This window comes from Carica papaya, chromosome 3 (assembly GCF_054855325.1).
Source record: "Carica papaya isolate Zhongbai chromosome 3, ASM5485532v1, whole genome shotgun sequence".
Lineage (NCBI taxonomy): Eukaryota > Viridiplantae > Streptophyta > Magnoliopsida > Brassicales > Caricaceae > Carica > Carica papaya.
In genome coordinates this window covers 19,728,203-19,749,430 of record NC_142311.1, presented here as the reverse complement: position 1 = coordinate 19,749,430, position 21,228 = coordinate 19,728,203, and the positions used below count along the sequence as shown (strand labels likewise).

The following is a 21,228-nucleotide window of genomic DNA, read 5'->3' as shown; positions in this document are numbered from 1 at the left end:
ATTTTTAATTAATTGTGATTTTTAAAAATGTTTTTATTTGTAATTAAATTTATGTGTCTAAAATTATCAATTTTGTTTAAAATGCAACAAAATAGTAATATGTGCAAAAATATTTTAGTATTTAAATTATTTTTTATATAATAATAATTTAAAAAAGTTAATTTCTAATACTCAGAGAAATCCCACTATAGAGATATTACAACTGAAAAAGAAAAAATAATAACAATAATATTATTAATAATAAATGAAATACATGTTTTAAATAATTAAACAACAAAAATATTAATTAAGACAGTAATTAAGTGTGACAGAATATCAACTCTCCAAAATCCGTCCAAAGCCGCCGCGTCGCTTTCACCCGCTGCCGTGTGGCGATCATCACCTGGCTTCTTTATTATAAATCGAACCGGGAGCCCTTTTACTTTCTCTTCCGCTAAAACCCTCAAACTCAAACCTCAAAAATCTCCTCCTCTCTCATTTTTCTCCATTTTTCTTCCTTCTCCATGGCCTCAGCTTCCTGTACTCCAGCTTTCTCCACCTCTGCCATCACCCCCTCCTCCTCCTCCTCCTCCTCCATTTACTCGCAAATTGTCAAATCCTCTTTCCGTCCTCTCCATTTCCATTCTAACAATACCTTGTCCATTTCTCTTTTCCCTTCTTACAAGCATTCTTATAGAACTCTCGTTTGCTGCTCCCAGGAAACCAACTCCGTTCCCTCACTTGGCCGTCGTCGACGCCGCCCCGACTATATTCCTAACCGTATTGACGATCCCAACTACGTTCGCATTTTCGACACCACTCTCCGCGACGGTGAACAGTCCCCCGGCGCCGCCCTCACTGCGAAAGAGAAGCTAGACATTGCTCGACAGCTTGCTAAGCTTGGCGTAGACATCATCGAGGCAGGATTCCCCGCCGCTTCTAAGGAAGATTTTGAGGCTGTTAGGACGATTGCGAAGGTCGTCGGTAATTTCGTTGACGAGAGCGGTTATGTTCCGGTTATTTGTGGACTTTCTAGGTGTAATCAGAATGACATTCAAACAGCATGGGATGCTGTTAAATACGCCAAACGCCCCAGAATTCATACCTTTATAGCCACAAGCGAGATTCATATGCAGTATAAGCTTAAGAAGAGCAAGGAGGAAGTGTTGGAGATTGCTCGGAGCATGGTTAGCTTTGCCAGGAGTTTGGGCTGTGATGATGTGGAGTTTAGCCCTGAAGATGCCGGCAGGTTTTGTTTTTGTTTTTATTTTTGGTTTTCTTGAAATCTCTCTTTGTCGTCCCTGCTTCATTAAATAATTTATACTGGTCAGCGTGACATATAAGGGAGATTAATATTTTATCAGTCAGTTGAATATGGACTCGGTGACAAGAACTTAATTCTCCTTTGCAAAATGGGGTCGGTAGTAGGGGATGGAATTTATTTATATTTCACAAAATGGTTTGCTTCATGTTCAGAGGTTGTGTAGCCAGGGACACAAATGGCTGTGATTCGTTTCTGAAAAATCTACATAGTAGTCTGCTATGGTGAAAACTATCCATATGATTGGTTTGTTGTAATTGTCAATAAAGTGACAAGAAATGAAATTTTGGAAGGACGAAAAATTTTTAAAATCAAGGTATGTCATATCTAACCTATTTTATTTCAAAAAAATGGCTGATGGTTGTTTTTGAATGTTTTCTTGGAAGAATTGTATGGGTTATTTCATTTCGGTCAATCCTGTTGGAAATCTTAATCTTTTATATTTAGCTGATGGTTTATTTTTTGTTTACCTCCACAAGCAGATCTGACCCAGAGTTTCTATATCAAATTTTGGGCGAGGTCATTAAGGCTGGGGCAACAACTCTCAACATACCAGATACGGTTGGAATAACGATGCCTACTGAGTTCGGAAAGTTGATAGCTGATATCAAAGCTAATATTCCGGGAATCGAAAATGTTATCATATCAACACATTGCCAAAATGATCTTGGGCTTTCAACTGCCAATACTATAGCGGTATATGTAGCTTTTTTCTTTCCTCACTTAATATGCACGTGCTGAAAACCACATTGCATTTACGTATCAATTCTTCTCGACTCAGGGAGCACAAGCCGGGGCAAGACAAGTAGAAGTGACAATCAATGGCATTGGTGAAAGAGCTGGAAATGCTTCGTTGGAAGAGGTGAGCGTCTACCTTATGCTTGAACTTGAAAAATATTTGTTGCCTGTATAACCGTGCAAAATTTAAGATGAGTGATATCAACCTTTGATTTAGGGGCCTTGTACGGGAGAATGAAGCAAACCGTAAAACACCAGACCTGCTGCACTTTTTCTTGTCTTAGATAATTATTTTATATTGTAGCATAGACATTCTCTTCTTTAAATGATTGGTTACATTTTTTAGCCAGTACCTCCTTCCCAAACTAAGGGAGCTGGAAAGTTAACTTTTGCCGCCAGTGATAAAGAACTGTGGTTTCCTCGAAGGAAAATCAAAGCTATGAAATGCTAAGTTTTCTTGATATCACCTGCTCCACTTTTTCATCAGTATGTGGGAGTAGTTTAGGTTATGATGACAATTAAACGGGTTTATGAGCTTTTGTCCCCTGTTGCTTTGTTCAGAGTTGCCATTACTTTTGAGATTTCTAGAGAAGTATCCTTGCATCTTAGAATTGTCTGAGTTCTTCAAAGGTCTAATTGAACTTTATGAACCACCAATTAACTGGGCCTTTTTTCACTAAGCACTGTAAAATCTATGATCCAATAGCGTCAGCATTGGCTATGTTAGTGAAGGATTAAATCTATTCCAACCCAATTCTTATAGTTGCTCTTATGCTTGATGCATTACCCATTTGTTCTATATCCTAGATGTTCTAGATATAACTTTTACAGTTAAGGAAATGTAATAGAGATTTCCTTTTCCAGATGAGCGAGCAAGTGATTTGTTCCTTCACTTTTGCATCTACTACACTGAAAAGAAGGTAGTTTTATGTTCTCTAAGAAAAAAGAAGGTCATTTTTTGAACTGATCATATTGGCCAATATGATAAGGCTACTATGTTATTTGCTTTGTACTAACTTGAGAGACTCATCTTTGCCTGTGTAAGGTCATTCAGTAAACTTGCAAACACACATTCATGAAAACTATTGAATATGAGAGTTTTCTAAATTGGTATATAGTGAATTGAGTGGTAGCATTTTGATGAAATTAAAGGACTGGACGTCATAGAAAATTTGGCTCCTTCAAAACCATGGGACTAAAGTCTTCTTAGGACACCAAGAAACACTTTGTAATCATTGAATATTGTCCTCACATTTTTTGTTTTACGAATTCACCTTCATCATCAGTATAGAGCCAAACTAAGACTTCTTAAAAACATTTCATTAACAGCTTTAGATTTTGGAAATACTGCATTAGATGCAACCAGATGTATAATTAACATAAATGGTGAAGTCCATTAAAGTAAATGGTCAACAAAAATTATATAATAAGCATAATTACCAAACATCAATAAATCAAAATTTGGACATTTGACTAGAAAAAGATGATGAGCCAAATGACAAATGATAAAGGATGGCAGAGGATGGGTGGCCAATGTGGTTATGCCAAGCCTTGGAGGCTGAAGCAGCAATGACAGATTTGAAGGAGAAATTGTAGAAGTTATAGTTTGCATTCATACATACTTTTTATTCTTGCTCTGCATGGGAGGTGCCTCTTTTTTTTGAGATAACGCATGGGAGGTGCCCCTATGATATGATCTTTTATAATAATATCATATGCAAGAATTTAGTTGAGATGTAATTGGAGGAATAAAGTTGTGAGATAGGTAAAAAATTGTTTTTAAGAGAATGGACCAGCATAAGACATTAGACAAAAAATATATTTGGTCATCTCTACATGAATGACACTTGGTCATCTCTGTTATATTTTTTATTTAAAAAAAAAAACCAACATGATATGAAGGTGACATAGTCAATGACCCATGGTTGATGCTGATGCTGATGGAGGAAATAGAGTTGATAGAGGGACTGTACTTAAAATGTTGTCCTTTCTTGAAATGTTGTTTGGAACTATGTTTGGTCGTGACATAGAACATTTATGTAGATGGGTTAGTTGTTAGACTAGAAGAGAATACATCAAACTTTGACAGGAAAGTTAATTATTTATGAGTGTTATGGTGAACTATGTTCAAATGGTAGGAAGGATAGTAGTCATGCTGGTTTTGTTATAAGTTTATTCTATTATGGTGGCAAGGACAGTACTTACGTTGGTTTTGTTATAAGTTTATTCTATTTCTATTGTTTATATTAAGATTAAGTTTTAATTCTTTAATATATAACGTTTAGTCGTAATTTACATATTTGATGCATAAATCAACTAACACCACTCAAATTCAATTTCAAATTGATGGATTTGTCTCCCACTCGTCAAGGAAGGAATTATAAAAACACGTGTCTTCAATTGCAGATGGAATTGAATTAAAATTGGACTTTTTGTCGACAAATGTTAATCTCATTTGTGCTGTATGCAATTCCTATTACAAAAAATTGCAAGTTAGACCAAACTTGCAGAACTAAAAAGTTGCAGTGCAACTAATAGTGTTGGTGGTAGAATGAAGAGGTTCCTGAAAAAAGTCAAAGCACTAGGGTTTTTGCATACACAGACAAATGTGTATGTGTCTGCAAATAGATAGCTGGTTTTTTTCTTTACCATGTTGATTACTAATGTCTCACTATCGTCCAGTTTAAGGACATAGTATGGTTTTGCTATTGTTTGTCAATTGTTTGTTTGGAGCAATATCAGCCTCTCGAAAATACATTAGTTTGGAGTTTCTGTAGGCATAAAGATTTATTCAAGTTGATTGGATAGTTCAAATGTGAGTTTGCCGTTAACATTATTTTCTAATTTGATCTTTCTAAAAAACATGCAGGTTGTAATGGCCTTAAGATGCCGTGGAGAGCATGTGTTAGGAGGACTTTACACTGGAATTGATTGTCGCCATATTATTATGGCAAGCAAGATGGTATTCTTTTTTTTTATATTTATGTAGAAAATAAGGGAATAAATTTCAAATTAGTTAGGTTTATTTTTCCAGCTATTTTCATTTTGTTTAAAATAAGTATATTAGCTATACATTTTCTGTTTTCTGCTGTAAACGGAGGCAGTCACAAAGTTGGTGGAGAATAACCAATTTTGTTATTTCCTCCTCCCTATAATTCTGTTAGGAGTTTGTTATAATTTAGGTTGTATATATACACACATTTGGTGAATGAAAATGATAAACAGAAGCATTATTTCCTCCATTAAATTCTTTATGGTATTAGAGCTTACCTGATCCAAAAGAAAAGAGATCCCTGATGAGCAAACGTCTCCAATGGCCATGGGTAAGCTTCCGTCTTCTCCACCAGAGGTTTCCTTTGGTTCCTATCACCACACATCAACCACCAGAGCTGTGAGTGAGATGTCATCGTCCTGTATTACCGGACACAAACTCAACGGTAGCAACTACCTTCAATAGTCGTCGTCTGTCCGCTTATTCATCCACAGAAAAGGGCGTTATGGGCACCTAACTAGCGAGCTCGTGCCTCCTCTAGCGTCCGATTCAAATGCGCAAGTCTGGGAGATTGAAGATAGCATGGTCATGTCCTGGCTTATCACCTCGATGACTCCTGAAATCGGAGAGAATTTTCTTCTCTACGAAACTGCCCACGAAATCTGGAAGGCAACTCAAGAATTCTACTCCAGCAAGAAGAACACCTCGGTTATTTTCAAAATCGAATCGACACTCCATGACCTTTGAAAAGGTGAGTTGAGCGTCACTCAGTATTACAATCTCCTAACCCATAATTGGCAACAGATGGATGTCTTTGAGGAGCGTCGTTGGAGCTGTTCCAAGGACGCGAAAAGGTCCAAAGCTTTCGTTGAAGAGAAGCGAGTCTTCAAATTTTTGCTAGGGTTGAACAAGAATCTCGATGAGATTTGGGGACGCGTACTGAGCACCAAGCCATTGCTGAGCATTCGGGAAGCTTTTTCTGAGGTTCGACGCGAGGAAAGCCGTTGGAAGGTCATGATGGGAGAGATTGACCAAACTCACCCGACTGAAAATGCTTCAACATTCACGACCCGAACTGTTGACAGTCGAACAAAGAAGACGAGGCCCTGGTGCAATCACTATTGGAAGCTAGGGCACACTCGGGATTGTTCCCTGGAAACCATCTTCAGGTGAGTGGAAGACGTCGAAGGTAGAGAGCTCCAGCAAGCATCAAGGGAATCACGTTGTTGCTGAGAAAATACCCCTTGATGTAGTGAAAAAAGACCCATTTATCCCTGAGCAATTGGAAGCCATCCAATGTATTCTGTCCAAGAAATGTTACCTGGTCAGTGCCTCTGTGGCACACAAAGGTAATATTCTTGGTTTGTCTGTTTTTTCAGAAAAAGGGCAGGTGTGAGTGGTAGACTCTGGAGCATCTGACCATATGAGTGGAGATGCCTCAATGTTTCAAAATTACAGAAGATATAAAGAAGATTTTTCAATCAGAATTGCATATGGTTCTCTCTCAAAAGTGGCTGGAATGGGTTCTGTAAATTTGTCTCCAAATTTGACTATCTGTTCAGTTCTCCATGTTCCAAATTTGGACTATAATTTATTATCAGTCAGCAAGCTATGTGAAGATTTGAAATATGCTGCAAAATTTGTTTCTAATATATATAATTTTCAGGACTTGGACTCGGGGAGGACGATTGACAGTGTTAGGATGAGTTCAGGATTATATTTTTTTCAAGTCAATGCTTCTAAAAGACAAGCTCACATATGTGCAAACTCTGTTTCTATTTCCGCAAATAATGACCATGATATTATGTTGTGACACTATAGAGTAGGACATCCAAATTTCATGTACTTGAAAAAGATGTTCCCATTACTATTTAAAAAAAATGATCTAGTTTTATTACAGTGTGAAGTATGTCAATTTTCTAAACATACTCGAAGTTCATTTCCTAGCTTTCCATACAAACCCTCAACACCATTTGCGTTAATTCACAGTGATGTATGGGACCCTTTCAGGGTTTCCAACATTTCTGGAAATAGGTGGTTTGTATCTTTTATTGATGACCATACAAGAATCACCTGGGTATTTCTCATGAAAGAAAAATCTGAAGTGGGATTTCTGTTCAAAAAATTCCATACAATGATTCGAACTCAATTTCATCACTCATGTTCACCACCCATGTCCCAAAATTTCTTTGGGAGAGGTTGTTCTTTCAGCTGCTCATTTGATTAATCGGATGCCCTCCCGTCTTTTACAGTTTCAATCACCTTACACTATCATTTCAATTGCCTTTTCCGATTCATACATCTTAAACACTTTGCCACTTAAAGTCTTTGGTTATTCAACATATGTCCATGTTCATAAACATTTTCGTGGAAAATTAGACCCAAGAGCAATAAAGTGTATTTTTATTGGGTACTCTGCTAATAAAAAAGGATACAAATGTGTAGTTCCGGAATCCCGCCATTTTTATAATACAATGGACGTCACATTTTTTGAGAAACAATCATTTTATCTCACTATTGATATTCAGGGGGGAGACATTCACTCAGGAATATCAGTTATGGGATGTGAGTGTATCTCCTCTGTACCCACAAAATCTACCACCGGACAAACCTTCTTTGGAACCTTAACCCAAAACCTCACAAAAGGAACGTGAACCAAAACCAGTTACAGAAAACACATTACCTGCAACGAGTGAGTTACGTGTTTATACGAGAAGAAACAAATGAAAAGCACCTGAATCATCCAAGCACTGTCATGAATCCACTCCTGATTCAGGTAATGTAATCTCTGTACCAACTCTTGATTCTTTTATTCCTATTGCTTTGAGGAAGGGTACCCGAACATGTACCAAACATTCTATACAGGATTATGTTTTATTGGACAAATTGTTCTCAGAACATTATGTTTTTGTGTGCAGGATAAACAGCAGCTCACCAGAGTCTAGAACAATACATGAGGCTTTGGAAATTCCAGAATGGAAGATAGCTGTCCTATATGAGATCAAGGCACTTGAAAAGAATGAGACATGGGAGCTAACTAATCTATCTCCAGGAAAATATCAAGTGGGGTGCAAATGGGTCTTTACAACCAAATATAACTCAGATGGGAGTGTGAATCGGTTTAAGGCCTGCCTGGTAGCCAAAAGTTATACTCAATCATATGGTGTAGACTATCTAGAGACGTTTGCACCAGTTGCCAAGCACAATACTATTCGAGTACTTCTCTCACTAACATCTAATCTTGATTGACCACTTTATCAACTAGATGTAAAGAATGCATTCCTTAATGGCGATTTGGAAGAAGAAGTGTATATGGATATACCACCAGGGTTTGAACTAACAGACAATTCTCAGAAAGTGTATAAACTGAATAAATCATTTTATGACCTAAAACAATCTCCAATGACATGCACAATGTCAATCTAATCATACAATGTTTGTCAAACACTGCATCTTAGGTAAGAAAGCTATTTTGATTGTATACGTTGATGATATCATTCTTACAGGAGATCACCTTGAGGAGATTTAGAAATTTAAGAATTCTTGGTCAGAGAATTTGAAATAAAATATTTTGGGGTACTGAAATACTTCCTTGGTATGGAAGTGGGTAGATCCAAAAAGAGAATTTCAATATCTCAACGAAAGTACGTTTTGGATCTCCTAAAGGAGACTAGGATGCTAGGAAGCAAGTCCGCTGACACCCCGATGGATTCAGTTATCAAATTTGGATTCAGAATCAGTGATAAACTGATTGACAAAGGGAGATACTAGAGACTTGTTGGGAAACTTATCTACTTAGCACATATAAGACCAGACATCAGTTTTGCAGTGAGTACAATAAGTCAGTTCATGAATCAGCCAACTGAAGATCGCATGAAAGCTGTGTATCGAATTCTAAGGTATCTTAAGATGACTTCAGGATAAGGATTGTTCTTTCGAAAGACAGAAAGAAGAGTTGTTGAAATTTACACTGATACTGATTGGGCAGGTTCTACAGATGACAGAAGATCTACATCAGGATATTGTACTTATGTTTGGGGTAACCTGGTTACCTGGAGAAGCAAGAAACAGTTGGTTGTCTCTTGCATCAGTGTAGAATCTGAATTTAGGGCGCTTGTTCATGGTATTTGTGAAGGTGTATGGTTGAAAAGGATACTTGAAGAATTAAAAGCTCTTAACAATATGCCTATGAAAGTATAGTGCGACAACCAATCAACTATCAGTATGGGTAAAAATTCAGTACACCATGACAGAACTAAACATGTGGAGGTCGACCGCTATTTTATTAAAAAAAAATTAGAAGATGGAACTATTACTCTGATGCACATTTCAACGAATTAATAGATTACAGATATTTTAACAAAATCTCTACCTAAAAGAAATTTTGATGACATAATATCCAATTTAGGTTTACTAAACATATATGTAAATTAGATTGAGGGGGAGTGTAAAAAATAAGGGAATAAATTCCAAATTAATTAGGTTTATTTTTTCATCTATTTTCATTTTGTTTAAAATAAGTATATTCGCTATACATTTTCTGTTTTCTGTTTTAAACGGAGGCAGTCACAAAGTTGGTGGAGAATAACCAATTTCGTTATTTCCTCCTCCCCATAATTCTGTTAGGAGTTTGTTAGAATTTAGGCTATATATATACACACCTTTGGTGAATGGAAATGATAAGCAGAAGCATTATTTCCTCTATTAAATTCTTTAATTTCTGCTGATCTTTAAAGTACCACATCAGCCATTTTGATTTCAACATGTAGTGAAGCATGCTTCTTTATTCAGGTTGAAGAGTATACTGGCTTGAATGTGCAGCCCCACAAGGCTATTGTAGGAGCTAATGCCTTTGCTCATGAAAGTGGTATTCATCAGGTTGGTGTTTCTGAAAGTTTAGTGCAAAGAATTTTGCTTATCAGCTTATTATATTATAAGATATCTTTTCTATCATACATACATTGCCAAGTCTGTATTATCTGCTCCTGTCCCCTGAAAAGCAAAAACAGCCATCTTCACCGTTGACTATAGTTTTTGCACAAGTCACTTGGTGTTTTAGACTCTTCTTGAACTGTGATAGGACTCAACTTTACCTCTTCTTGCTGAAGAGCATTTGACTTGGAATTTTCTTTGAGAGAAACTTTTATCGTGGTCAGCTTATGCTTATCTTCATTTGAATAAGAATTCAGAAATCACTCAAACATAAGATAATATTTGGGTCAAAACCTAAGCAGAAAACCCAACCTTTTGTTCTATACTTTGTGAGCTGATAACATCAGCGATGCTGTCTACTGTGTAGGATGGAATGTTAAAGCACAAGGGCACATATGAAATTATATCTCCTGAAGATATTGGGCTTGAAAGATCCAACGAGGCTGGTATTGTCCTGGGCAAGCTCAGGTAGATGGCATTTCATTCTTCAAATTTTCTTTTAGGATGACAAGATTATTTCCTGTCTGTTATTTAAGTTGTTTGAATTATTGCGTTTCTTCTAAATTCTTCAAAAAGTACTTTGGGTCTTCATTAAAAGATAATTTTCTTTCTGCCCAAAATATATTACTGCTAAATATTATAAGTAGATACAACAATGTTAGCAAAAGAGCAGAGCAAGAGAAACTTCTATGTAATGTGTGTGTATGTATAGAAGTGAAAAACTCTCAGCACACACAAACACGCACATCTATATTGAGCTGGATAATTTTCCTTTAGGCTATTTTTGGAATATATCCTGACAAAAATTATGTGGAAGTCTTTTACAAGTCCTCACTTAGCTCAACTAGGAAAAATGTATAGATTATATTAGAGTGACAAAAAACTTGAGCATATGTAGAATTCTACATATGGAATTTGGATAATATATTCCAAATTCCATCAGATTTGGTGAAATTTGGAATGTAATTGTTTCAACTCCTTATGATCTTAATCCTGTAATTTTTTAGTTAGAATTTCCAAATCTTCTAGCTAAGATAAATGTGGAATGAACTTACAAATTCCGTCTGATTTGGTGAAATTTGGAACGTATTGTTTCAATTCCTTATGAACTTAATCCTATAATTTTAGGTAGGGCTTTCAAATCTTCTAGCTTAGTTAGACGTAGATTTACAAATGAATTTCATACAGCAAATGAATTTCATACAGCATTTGAATTTGTTCAAATATAGTCTTGAGTTTCAATGATTATGGGGTAATATAATCATAATTCCGTGCATTATCCTGTAATTGTTTTTGCTGGATGGTACGAATCTATGGATGCAATCTCTTATTCTGATATTCATTTAAAATATGACTTTTTTCAAATCACTTATCCTTTTTTCCATTTTTTTCTTTCCATTTCAAAATTTTCTGGTGAAGTGGGCGCCACGCTTTGAAAGATCGATTGAAAGAGGTATAAAATGTTTTCTAAAAAAGGGTCTCTCACAACTATTTGTAATTACTATCTTTTTATTGTGATTTAACATTCTGTTCATATCTTTTTCCCAGCTTGGTTATGAACTTGATGATGAGCAACTTAAGAACATATTCTGGCGTTTCAAAGCTATAGCAGAACAGAAAAAAGTGAGTAGGACTTTTGATGATAACTTAATATCCCCTTGGAAAACAAAAAATTTTCAATGTATTTTGCATTGACAAATGGTTTATTTTGGGATGCATTTAGTTATACCTTTTAACCTTGATCTAATGGAATGAGATGATTCTACTATTTCCAAATTCTGCATAGGAATGTGCCAAGGAAAGGAATAAAATTTGCGGTGTTCTTCCAACTTAATGAGATGTTTGAGTTGGTAATGCCTAGAACTTGTTGATTTTATAGGCAAAGTTGCTAGGAACTTTTTGGTCATGGACCAGAAAAAAGATAAAAAAGCACAGGGATGTGGTTATTTCCGTTGATCTTTCACTTCGTTTGAGGTGAGTTGGGGGTGCTTCCCAATCTCAATGGAGATTGTTTCATAAGGGTAATGTGACTCCTCTGGGCTATCACTTAATTGTGCATCTCATTACCCTAGAATGTATCTATAAATTAAAATGCACTCCCTATTCCTCCACCCCACTTATAGGCATGGGTGTTTTTAAGGTTATTGTTTTGCATATTATCACATTTATCAAAGGAATTAATTTGATTATGGTTGGGAATTATTGAATTTTAGATTGTGGTATTCCTAAATCCTCTGTCCAAATTAAATACAAAAAATCATAAAATGAACTACTCCTTGTGGGAGGTTAATATGACAAGAATCAAATAATTTGAATAGAATTAAAATGCGAAACTTTTGAATTTGGCTGGTATTATTCTGATTACAGAAGGTGATAATTCCTGTTTTTCATATTACTGGAGTACAATCCTGCTGAAATGGGTGGATGTTGCTAATTTTTTTATAATTGTTATGAAAGAGATGTTAGAATAGATAACATGTTTGTAGCAGCTAAGTTTGTGAAATAACATGATGCTGCATGATTTCCTTCACTGCGTCTTCTGGATGAAGCACAGTGGTAAACTATGGAATATGCGTGTACAGATTTTATGCTCTTTCAACATTGTCGTTTGAATATGATGTTTAGACGTGCCCCATGAAGTGGAATGTATTTTTTTTGAAATAAAATGAAATAGAATGGAGTATGAAGCTGGGCATCTGATTCCTCCTTGGTGCATTTATCCATTTATGCGGCAAAAGCCGAAAAGCAAGGTTTTTTTATTTGATAAACTATTAATAATTATTGCAGAGCAGCAGGAACTGAAATTCTTAAAACATTACTGGGGCATCTGATTCCTCCTAGGGAAACCCCAAGTGAAGGGGATAGATGAGGCTTTTATTTATTTTTTCAGTATTTTAAGCATACAAAATTTGTTTTACTCTCATCTTATTGTTATTATTTTTAATTTATTGTGTCACAGAGAGTAACTGATGCTGACCTAATAGCACTGGTATCAGATGAAGTTTTTCAACCAGAAGCTGTGTGGAAACTCCTTGATCTTCAGGTAAACTTTGATTGCCTTTAGCAATTTGAATTGGATAGGGTAGCCTAGTGAAATAAACATGAACCTTGCTCTATCGGCTGTTCTGGATGCATTGATTTAGTGAATGACTCGTATTTTCTTATCCTACTTGTACGTTCGGAAACACTATAGTACACTTGAATCATTGATCATGTATAATTAAGATAATACTTTAAAAATATAGTAACATAATATTTAAAAATTATTTGCTTATTTTAAAGCAAACTTTATTATATATTTGTATTATATTTAAATTAAATATTTTAAAAATTTATTATAATACAATGCCCTTCTCTTCCCTTTTGTCATTTCCTCCTCCAGTCTAAAGAACAATACTATCATAACAAAAGGAAACCCATTATTTATCAAAATATCTCAAATAATAAATCCAATTCTCATTGTGTTATTTGGTGACAAACTGTTCTAGCTATTTTTGGTGTTTTCTTTCTCTTTTGCAACCTTTAGTGCAGCTCTTAATTTATATGAAACTGACATACAGGTTACTTGTGGAACTCTTGGTCTTTCTACTGCAACAGTAAAACTTATTGATGCTGATGGGAATGAGCATGTTGCTTGTTCTGTTGGAACTGGGCCTGTAGATTCAGCTTATAAGGCTGTTGATCTCATTGTGAAGGTTTGGTGTTACTTATATATATCTTTTGTTCTACTAAACTTTCTCTTTGATCTTGGAAAAAAAATGTGCTCTCACAAGCTCATCTTGAGGTGATTAAGTGGAAATTTGGATACTTTTTGCTCACAGGATAACTTGAGATGCAGGGCAAAAGGCAATGACAGGCTGCATAATTTCTTGCTTAGACAATATATGCTTGAACACTTAATATTTAAGGCAGCCTATGGCATTGTATGATATGTAATATAATATTTACATGCTCAAAAATCTTTAGAATCATTTGCAAATACAGAATTTTTTAAAACAATAATGTGGATTTTCAAATAATTCTACTGTTTTAATGTGGATTTGCAAATAAATTATATATATAGTGGGATTTATTTGTTCCAAGCAGTGTAATAACAGTTTTATCTCTGAGGATTTGGTTTCTTGTTATGGACCATAATCATGTAATAAATCTACTTAATTATCCACAGGAATCAGTAACGTTGCTCGAGTATGCTCTCAATGCAGTGACAGAAGGAATTGATGCCATAGCCAGCACCCGAGTTTTGATTCGAGGGGAAAACAAACACCATTCAACTCACCCTTCAACTGGTGAAACAATTTATAGGACATTTAGGTAAGGAATGTGAAGTGATTTCCTTCTAAGTGTTTATTTTTGCTGCTTCCAAACTCACTGCAAAAACTTTTTTATGGCACTAGTGGAACTGGAGCGGGCATGGATATTGTTGTTTCCAGTGTAAGGGCCTATATAGGGGCATTAAACAAGATGCTGGGCTTCAAGGAACAGTCACCTTCAAAGGCCTCCCTGGGAAAAACTGCATTGTCTGCTTGAAGAGCTTGACAACTCCGTATCTGTATGGTGCACAAGGCAAGCATGATTGTACTTCTATATGAGGTTGCATCTACTGGGCAGGGTTGGGACAAAATCGTGAGAACTCTTGGTCCTCTTTATCTCAAAGTTTTGTTAATTATATGAGACAGAGTATATCGCAATCCAGTGACACATCAAGAGATTTTAGTTTAAGTTTATGTTTATTGTGCATGTGGTTATTCTGCAGAATTGTTTGAAACGATTAAGCTTGATATGAAAAATTTTGAGCCGCTTTAAAAGATGTCTGGTCAGGTAATATTGAACTAATGTATTTCTTTTTAGTTTCATTTTCTTTTTCTTGTATACATCTGTTGTATTCAACAAAATGCTTCTTTTGTCCTCTGTTCTTCGCCTTCTGTCTTTTATTTGCGATTATCCTGATGCCATATTCTTTACACATTACTTCGTAGTGTTTTCTGGTGGTTTGCTTGTATTTTATTTTTTCTTGTCCTTTTTCTCTCTGCTCCTATCCTATGCTGGTTTTCTTTGGCCTTACTCTTGCAGGGCTACTATCCAGTGCTCAGGCAGGAGTCGGCAGCAACATCCGAAAATTCAATTGAATTTTCTCTCACCCAGTTTATGGTATCAAACATGATTTCCTTGGAGTTTGAGAAACAGAGAGGAATAGATTGTCCTTCCAGAAGAGACCGAAAACAGAGGAGATAAAAGTAATGCAGGCTACTTGGCAGGTTTCTGTTTAGATTTAAAGATAGCATTTCAAGTCCCCAACTTCTCTTAATAAAAGTTGATAGTGTCGACAGCCATCTTCAATCAGACTTGTCCAATATCCCCTTTGGATGATGATCTGTATATCAGCAACCCCCCTCCCTCCCCTCCTTGTACTAATGATCTGGTAACAAAAGCCATAGTGTCAAGAATGGGAAGGTTCATCCAAAGAGATGACAGGAGAGACACAAATCGGTTTCATTTTCTTCAGTTCAGAATCAAATTAGATGCCAGGAATCCAGGAGAGCAGGAGATCATATTAAGAGTATAGATTCAGAAATCAAGGTAAAGTTTTTATTTATAAAAAAAAGAAATCGAGGTGAAGTTAAAATATGAAAACATCTATCCGTTCACTACTATTATGGCTGCTTGTACATACCTATAGGTGCTGCAAATTACATTATGACAGGTATTAAATGAAGCAAATTTGAGATTTAGTGATGGGTTACGACATCACCGCTGAAAAAATTCAGTACCATTTATTAGTCGCCACCACTTTTTGTTTTCTGGGGAAAGAAGCTTAATAAGTGGCGGGAGAATATTCCCATATCCAATGAGCAAAAATCAGTGGAGTTCAGAAAGTGAAAAGTGACCCCATAACTTGGTATCTTTTCGTCAACCTCCCCAAGATTGTATAACAGATTATCAGAGTTAAGATAGCCCAGAAGAAGAAAGAAAATAAGAAAATTTTGTTGTATTCATGTATGTGTATAATGGATTACATGCTCCGTTTATTTATATAGCAGAGTTGTTAATTAGTTGTTAACAAATTACAAATTAATTTCAACTAATTGTAACTGATTACAACTACAAACTAATTTTAACTAATTGTAACTGATTACAAACTAATTAATAACTAATTCTATTACCCTCCCCTCAAGATGGAGCATACAAATTGATGACGCCCATCTTGCCGAGGAATGAGTAAAACAATTGTGAAGACAAAGCCTTGATCATTATGTCTCCAAGTTGATTCTGTGATGATAAGTGCATAGTCTTTAAATGTACTGACTGTATTTTTTCTCTGACAAAATGACAGTCAAATTCAATGTGCTTTGAACGTTCATAATAAACTGGATTTGAAGCAATGTACAAAGCTATCTGATTGTCACAGTATAATAATACCGGTCCTTCGTGTGAAATCTTAAGTTCTTGTAATAAGCTGAGAACCCAAACTATCTCACACGTAGTATTGGCCATTGATTTGTATTCTGTTTCAGCTGATGATCTAGATACCACATTTTGTTTCTTTGATTTCCAAGAAACAAGTGAAGAACTTAGAAACATACAAAATCCAGTCAACGACCGTCGAGTATCTGGGCAAGTTCCCCAATCTGCATCAGAAAATCCTTTTACTTGTACTGAAGATGATGATGAAAAATGAAGTCCTTGTCCAGGTATTTTCTTAATATACTGTAGAATACGCATGACGGCTTGTAAATGTGAAGTTCGTGGGGCATACATGAACTGACTCAACCTGTTAACACAGTAACACAAGTCTGGTCTGGTGATAGTGAGATATAACAGTTTTTTAATTAGTCGACGATAACTAGCTGGATCTTCATGAATATCACCATCTTCTTTTGACAAGTTTAAGTTTGGCTCCATTGGAATAAAAACAGGTCTACAACTTGTATATCCTGTTTCAGTCAAAAGATCAAGTGCATACTTTTTTTAACATAAAGATATACTAGTTGAATTCCGTGCTACTTCCATACCCAGAAAATACCGAAGAGGACCCAAATCTTTCATCTTGAATTTCTGACTCAAAACTGTCTTTAAGTTCTGTACTGGTGTATCATTATTGCTGGCTATGACAATGTCATCAACATACACTAGTAAAGCAACAAAAATATTATTATGAATCTTGACAAATAAAGAATGATCACATTCAGATTGCTTGAATCCTTCTTGTATTAATGCAGTAGAAAACTTATGAAACCACTGTCTTGATACTTGTTTAAAGCTGTAAATGGATTTATGAAGCCGACATACTGCTTTTGGTGGAAGAATGTCCCCCTCTCCTGTTAAATATCCAGGAGGTAATTCCATGTAGACTTCTTCACTAAAATCACCATGAAGGAAGGCATTGGTGACATCAGGTTGTGTCAAACTCCATCCATATGTGGCAGCAAAAGACAATAATATTTTGACTGTAACAAGTTTTGCCACAGGAAAAAATGTCTCAAGAAAATCAATACCATACTGTTGTGTAAAACCCCCTTTGCAACAAGGTGAGTTTTGTGTTGTTCAAGAGAACCATTAGAATTGTATTTATTTTTAAATACCCATTTGCAAACAACCTTCTTGCCAGCTGAAAGAGAAACAATAGTCTAGGTATTATTGCCTTTCAAGGCACTCGACTAAGTTCGCATAGCTTGTTGCCATTATGGGGAAGATGAGGCTTGTGATAGGTTTGCAGGCTCAGAAGAAGTAGATATGGCAGATATATAAGAATGATAGACTGGTCGTAATCTGGTATAACAAAGATGTGTAGAAATGGGATGCATGATACTCTGTGTAGAATAACAATGATAGTCAGCCAAGTGTGAGGGAGGTTTCCTTACTCTAGAAGGCTTAGAAGAAGAAATATCAAGAAGATCAGAAGGAACGGAAGGACTAAGACTAGTGTCAAGATCAGTAATGGGTAATAGAAGAACTGAAGAACCAAAGAAATCATCATAAGGAAGAGATTCCCGAGAATGAAAAGGGAAAATATCCTCATGAAACACAACTTGACGAGATATATGGATCTAATTTGTTTGCATATCCAAAAGTTTATAGCCCTTGTAACTGAAGGGATAACCAAGCAGAATACAAGCTCTTGCACGAGAAGAAAATTTATGACGATGTGAAATAAGAGTAGAACTATAACATAGACACCCAAAAACACGAATATGTGTATAAGATGGTTGTTTAAGATTAAGAATCTCAAAAGGAGTTTTATGTGACAAAATAGTAGGAGTTTTATTTATGAGATAAACTGCTGTAAGAATACAGTCTCCCCAATATACAAGAGAGAGGTGTGATTAAAAAAATAAGGCACGTGCAACATTTAAAATATATTGGTGTTTTCGTTCCACAACAGAGTTTTGTTGTGGAGTTTCGACACAAGAATGATAAGACATGATGCCTTTGTCTTGAAAGAAATTTTTAAAATCCAAGTCATGTACATTATCCGACCTAACTGCTTTTATAAGAGTATTATACTAGATAAATATGAAGGTATAAAATGTGGGAAAAATTATAAGCACCTCAAATTTGGTATGAAGCAAATAAACCCAAGTGGCCCGAGAGCAGTCATCAACAATTGTTAAAAAATATTTGTATCCTTCAGGAGTGAGAACAGTGAATGGTCCCCATATATCTATATGAACTAAATCAAATGAATGTGGTGCTAGTTTATTTGAGGAAATAAAGAGCAATTTTTTTTGTTTTGCGAAATGACAGGTTTGACAATGAAATTGCTTTTCAGAATCTGATAAAGCAATATTATGCTCTTTATTGATAATATATATCTTTGTAAGGGAGGGATGTCCCATTCTATCATGCCAAAGAGATTGTTTGGATACAATTGAGCTAGAAAGGAAAATTTTATTACAAAATAAAGGGACAAAATTCAAAAAATAAAGGTTCCCGTGTTTGCTACCCGTCCCAATCGTTGACCCCTTGGTAAAGTCCTGGATAGCACATGAATCAGACAGAAATTTAACCATACAGTGACTATGAATTGTTAGCATACTGATACTCAACAGATTGAAGCTAAAAGTAGGAACATATAGGACATGTTATAGTGTAAGAAATTCGGTAAGAACAACATTCCCAACTTGGCTAACTATCACCATATTACCATTAGGCAGTGTAATTTCAACAGGGGAAATGGTGTGTAGTGTGGAAAAATATTTTGCATTGCAACATGTATGATGAGTGGCACTAGTGTCGATTATCCATGAATCTCGGTTAAGATATTTATTGTTAAATGAAAGCAGTAAATGTGAAAGGTGTATTATACCAATATTGGGATGAGGCTGGCCGAGATTGGCTGTGGTGTTGCTGCCCGCGTGAGAAGCCGCGGATTGAATAGCAGCAATGTGGGGAATATAGGTCAACTGCGGCGGTGTAGATTTCAAGGCGTCTGACGAACGGAGTTGAGTGCTTAGATGAGCGATCATTTCCTGGATTTGAGAGGTGGTGTAAGTGGCAGCGGCGGCGGCTGGCAGAGAATACCCAGAATCAAAACTGGGTTGAGCAATCGGAGAAGACGATGAACTTTGGGCCACATGCCCTACCCCTCTCGCCTGGGCCGTATTATTTTGGGATGAACTTTTATTCTTGATTGGGAGCTGGGCGGGTACCCGTGGAGTTTATAACACCGATCCACGGTGTGACCCGTCAACCCGCAATGGCTGCAAATAGGTCGGTTCCTAGGCCGTCCCTGACCTCTAGAACCTCCCCCAAACTTAGCTCCAACGCCGCCAGCGAAAACCATCGCCTCGCGGCGATTTGTACTGCCATTGATTCCGATGCCTCGCTGTCGCTCTTCCTGAGTGACCAAATTAAATACCTTTAAGACTGGAGGAAAAGGATCCATCATCAGGATCTGTGCGCGCAAGCTAGAATAGCTGTCATTCAACCCATAAGGAACTGCATTCCTTGTTCTTTCTGTTGGCATTCCGTCCACACGCGCATTCCACCACATGAACAAGCCGGGACAGGTAAGTAATTGGTCAATTCGTCCCACAATGCTTTAAGCTTTGTGTAGTAAGTGTTAACATCGAGACTGCCTTGTGAGAAATTCTGGAGAAGATGTTTAATCTGATAGATGCGTGGTTCATTGCTTTGTCTGAAGTGGTCTCGAAGATAATTCCAGATAGCTCTTGCATTATCGTGAAACAAGAGGCTGTCGGCGATATCTTTTGATACAACATTTAGAATCCATGAAGCGACCATACTATTGCAGCGCTTCCAAATTCCAGCCAATGGATCTGTTGCATCCGGTTGAGGAATTGACCCATCAATAAATCTAAGCTTATGTTTTGCCGTGAAAGCCATAACCATGGCTCGGCTCCAAGTTGTATAATTTGGACCCGTTAGCATATGAGAGACAAGTGTAGCACCTGGATGATCGCTGCTGTGAAGAAAATAGGGACTATGAGGATTAGTATCACTCATAGCTGATGTCGTAGCAGCAACTTGTTCAACAACAGGTGATATAAGTGGTGGAAATTGTTGTGAGGATGGTGGTGGACAGTGCTGTGGAGAGGATTGTCCTCCACGAGCCATGCTTGAACTGGTGTGTAATCTATAGAAAAACAAAGATGAACAGAGTGTCGAGATGGAGGAGGAAATACAAAAGAAATTCTGATTTCTAAACCACGAGGATGAACAGCGGAAGCTTTATTATAGATGCTTCTTGAATTTGAAGCAAAGTTTTGGCAAAAGCTTTGATACCGTATCAGAGTCAAGATAGCCCAGAAGAAGAAAGAAAATAAGAAAACTTTGTTGTATTCATGTATGTGTATAATGGATTACATGCTCTTTTTATTTATAACAGAGTTGTTAATCAGTTGCTAACAGATTACAAACTAACTTCAACTAATTGTAACTGATTACAAACTAATTAATAACTTATTCTATTACCGATGAACCACAAGACCAATGCTCTTTCCTTAAGAGAAGGCCAACAGTGGATTAGAATTTTTTTACTGAAACCATCTAGTATTTAGACCTAACTCAAAAGGTATCTAAAGTACCCCATGTTACTGGGCCATAAAAAATCATATTTCCTAGTAAAGGAACCCAATTTTGAGATCCTAAGAGCTGTAAAAAGCCCATCCTAACAACTCAAACCCAACCAAGAATCCTCAAATTTGAAGCCTAAATAGTTGTCCGACCTAATTGACCTGAAATTTGAATATGAAATTGATGCGAAACTCGGGTTCAGCAATGCAATCCAAAATCCTGCATATAC

At 36.3% G+C, this 21,228-nt stretch overlaps 1 protein-coding gene and 1 pseudogene across 3 annotated transcripts; one reads left to right on the top strand and one right to left on the bottom strand.

Annotated features, from left to right (window-relative positions):
- The first annotated feature begins 379 nt into the window (after positions 1-379).
- On the top strand, positions 380-16,012 carry LOC110812943 (2-isopropylmalate synthase 2, chloroplastic-like). 3 transcript variants are annotated; one of them, XR_015817912.1, is made up of 13 exons: positions 380-1,228; positions 1,783-1,996; positions 2,082-2,162; positions 4,908-5,000; positions 9,822-9,908; positions 10,330-10,430; positions 11,382-11,415; positions 11,511-11,585; positions 12,922-13,005; positions 13,523-13,657; positions 14,131-14,276; positions 14,360-14,588; positions 15,036-16,012. XR_015817912.1 is itself a non-coding variant. In XM_022039894.2 (12 exons), exons 1-12 carry the CDS (start codon positions 504-506, stop codon positions 14,490-14,492), a joined length of 1,908 nt encoding a protein of 635 aa, XP_021895586.2. In that variant the 5' UTR covers positions 380-503; the 3' UTR covers positions 14,493-14,873. The 3 variants fall into 3 exon arrangements, 1 of the variants encoding a protein (XP_021895586.2); XR_015817913.1 differs by lacking the exon at positions 15,036-16,012 and adding an exon at positions 14,719-14,873; XM_022039894.2 differs by lacking the exon at positions 15,036-16,012 and having other exon boundaries at positions 14,360-14,873.
- A 2,696-nt stretch (positions 16,013-18,708) lies between these two features.
- On the bottom strand, positions 18,709-20,774 carry LOC148266775 (uncharacterized; annotated as a pseudogene).
- Between the last annotated feature and the right edge of the window lie 454 nt (positions 20,775-21,228).

Coding starts and splice junctions, on each gene's coding strand:
- LOC110812943 (XM_022039894.2), top strand. CDS start 504: ATGGCCTCAGCTTCCTGTACTCCAGCTTTCTCCACCTCTGCCATCACC. Junction 2,163..4,907: donor GAAATGCTTCGTTGGAAGAG/GTGAGCGTCTAC, acceptor AAAAACATGCAG/GTTGTAATGGCCTTAAGATG. Junction 11,416..11,510: donor TGAAAGATCGATTGAAAGAG/GTATAAAATGTT, acceptor TCTTTTTCCCAG/CTTGGTTATGAACTTGATGA.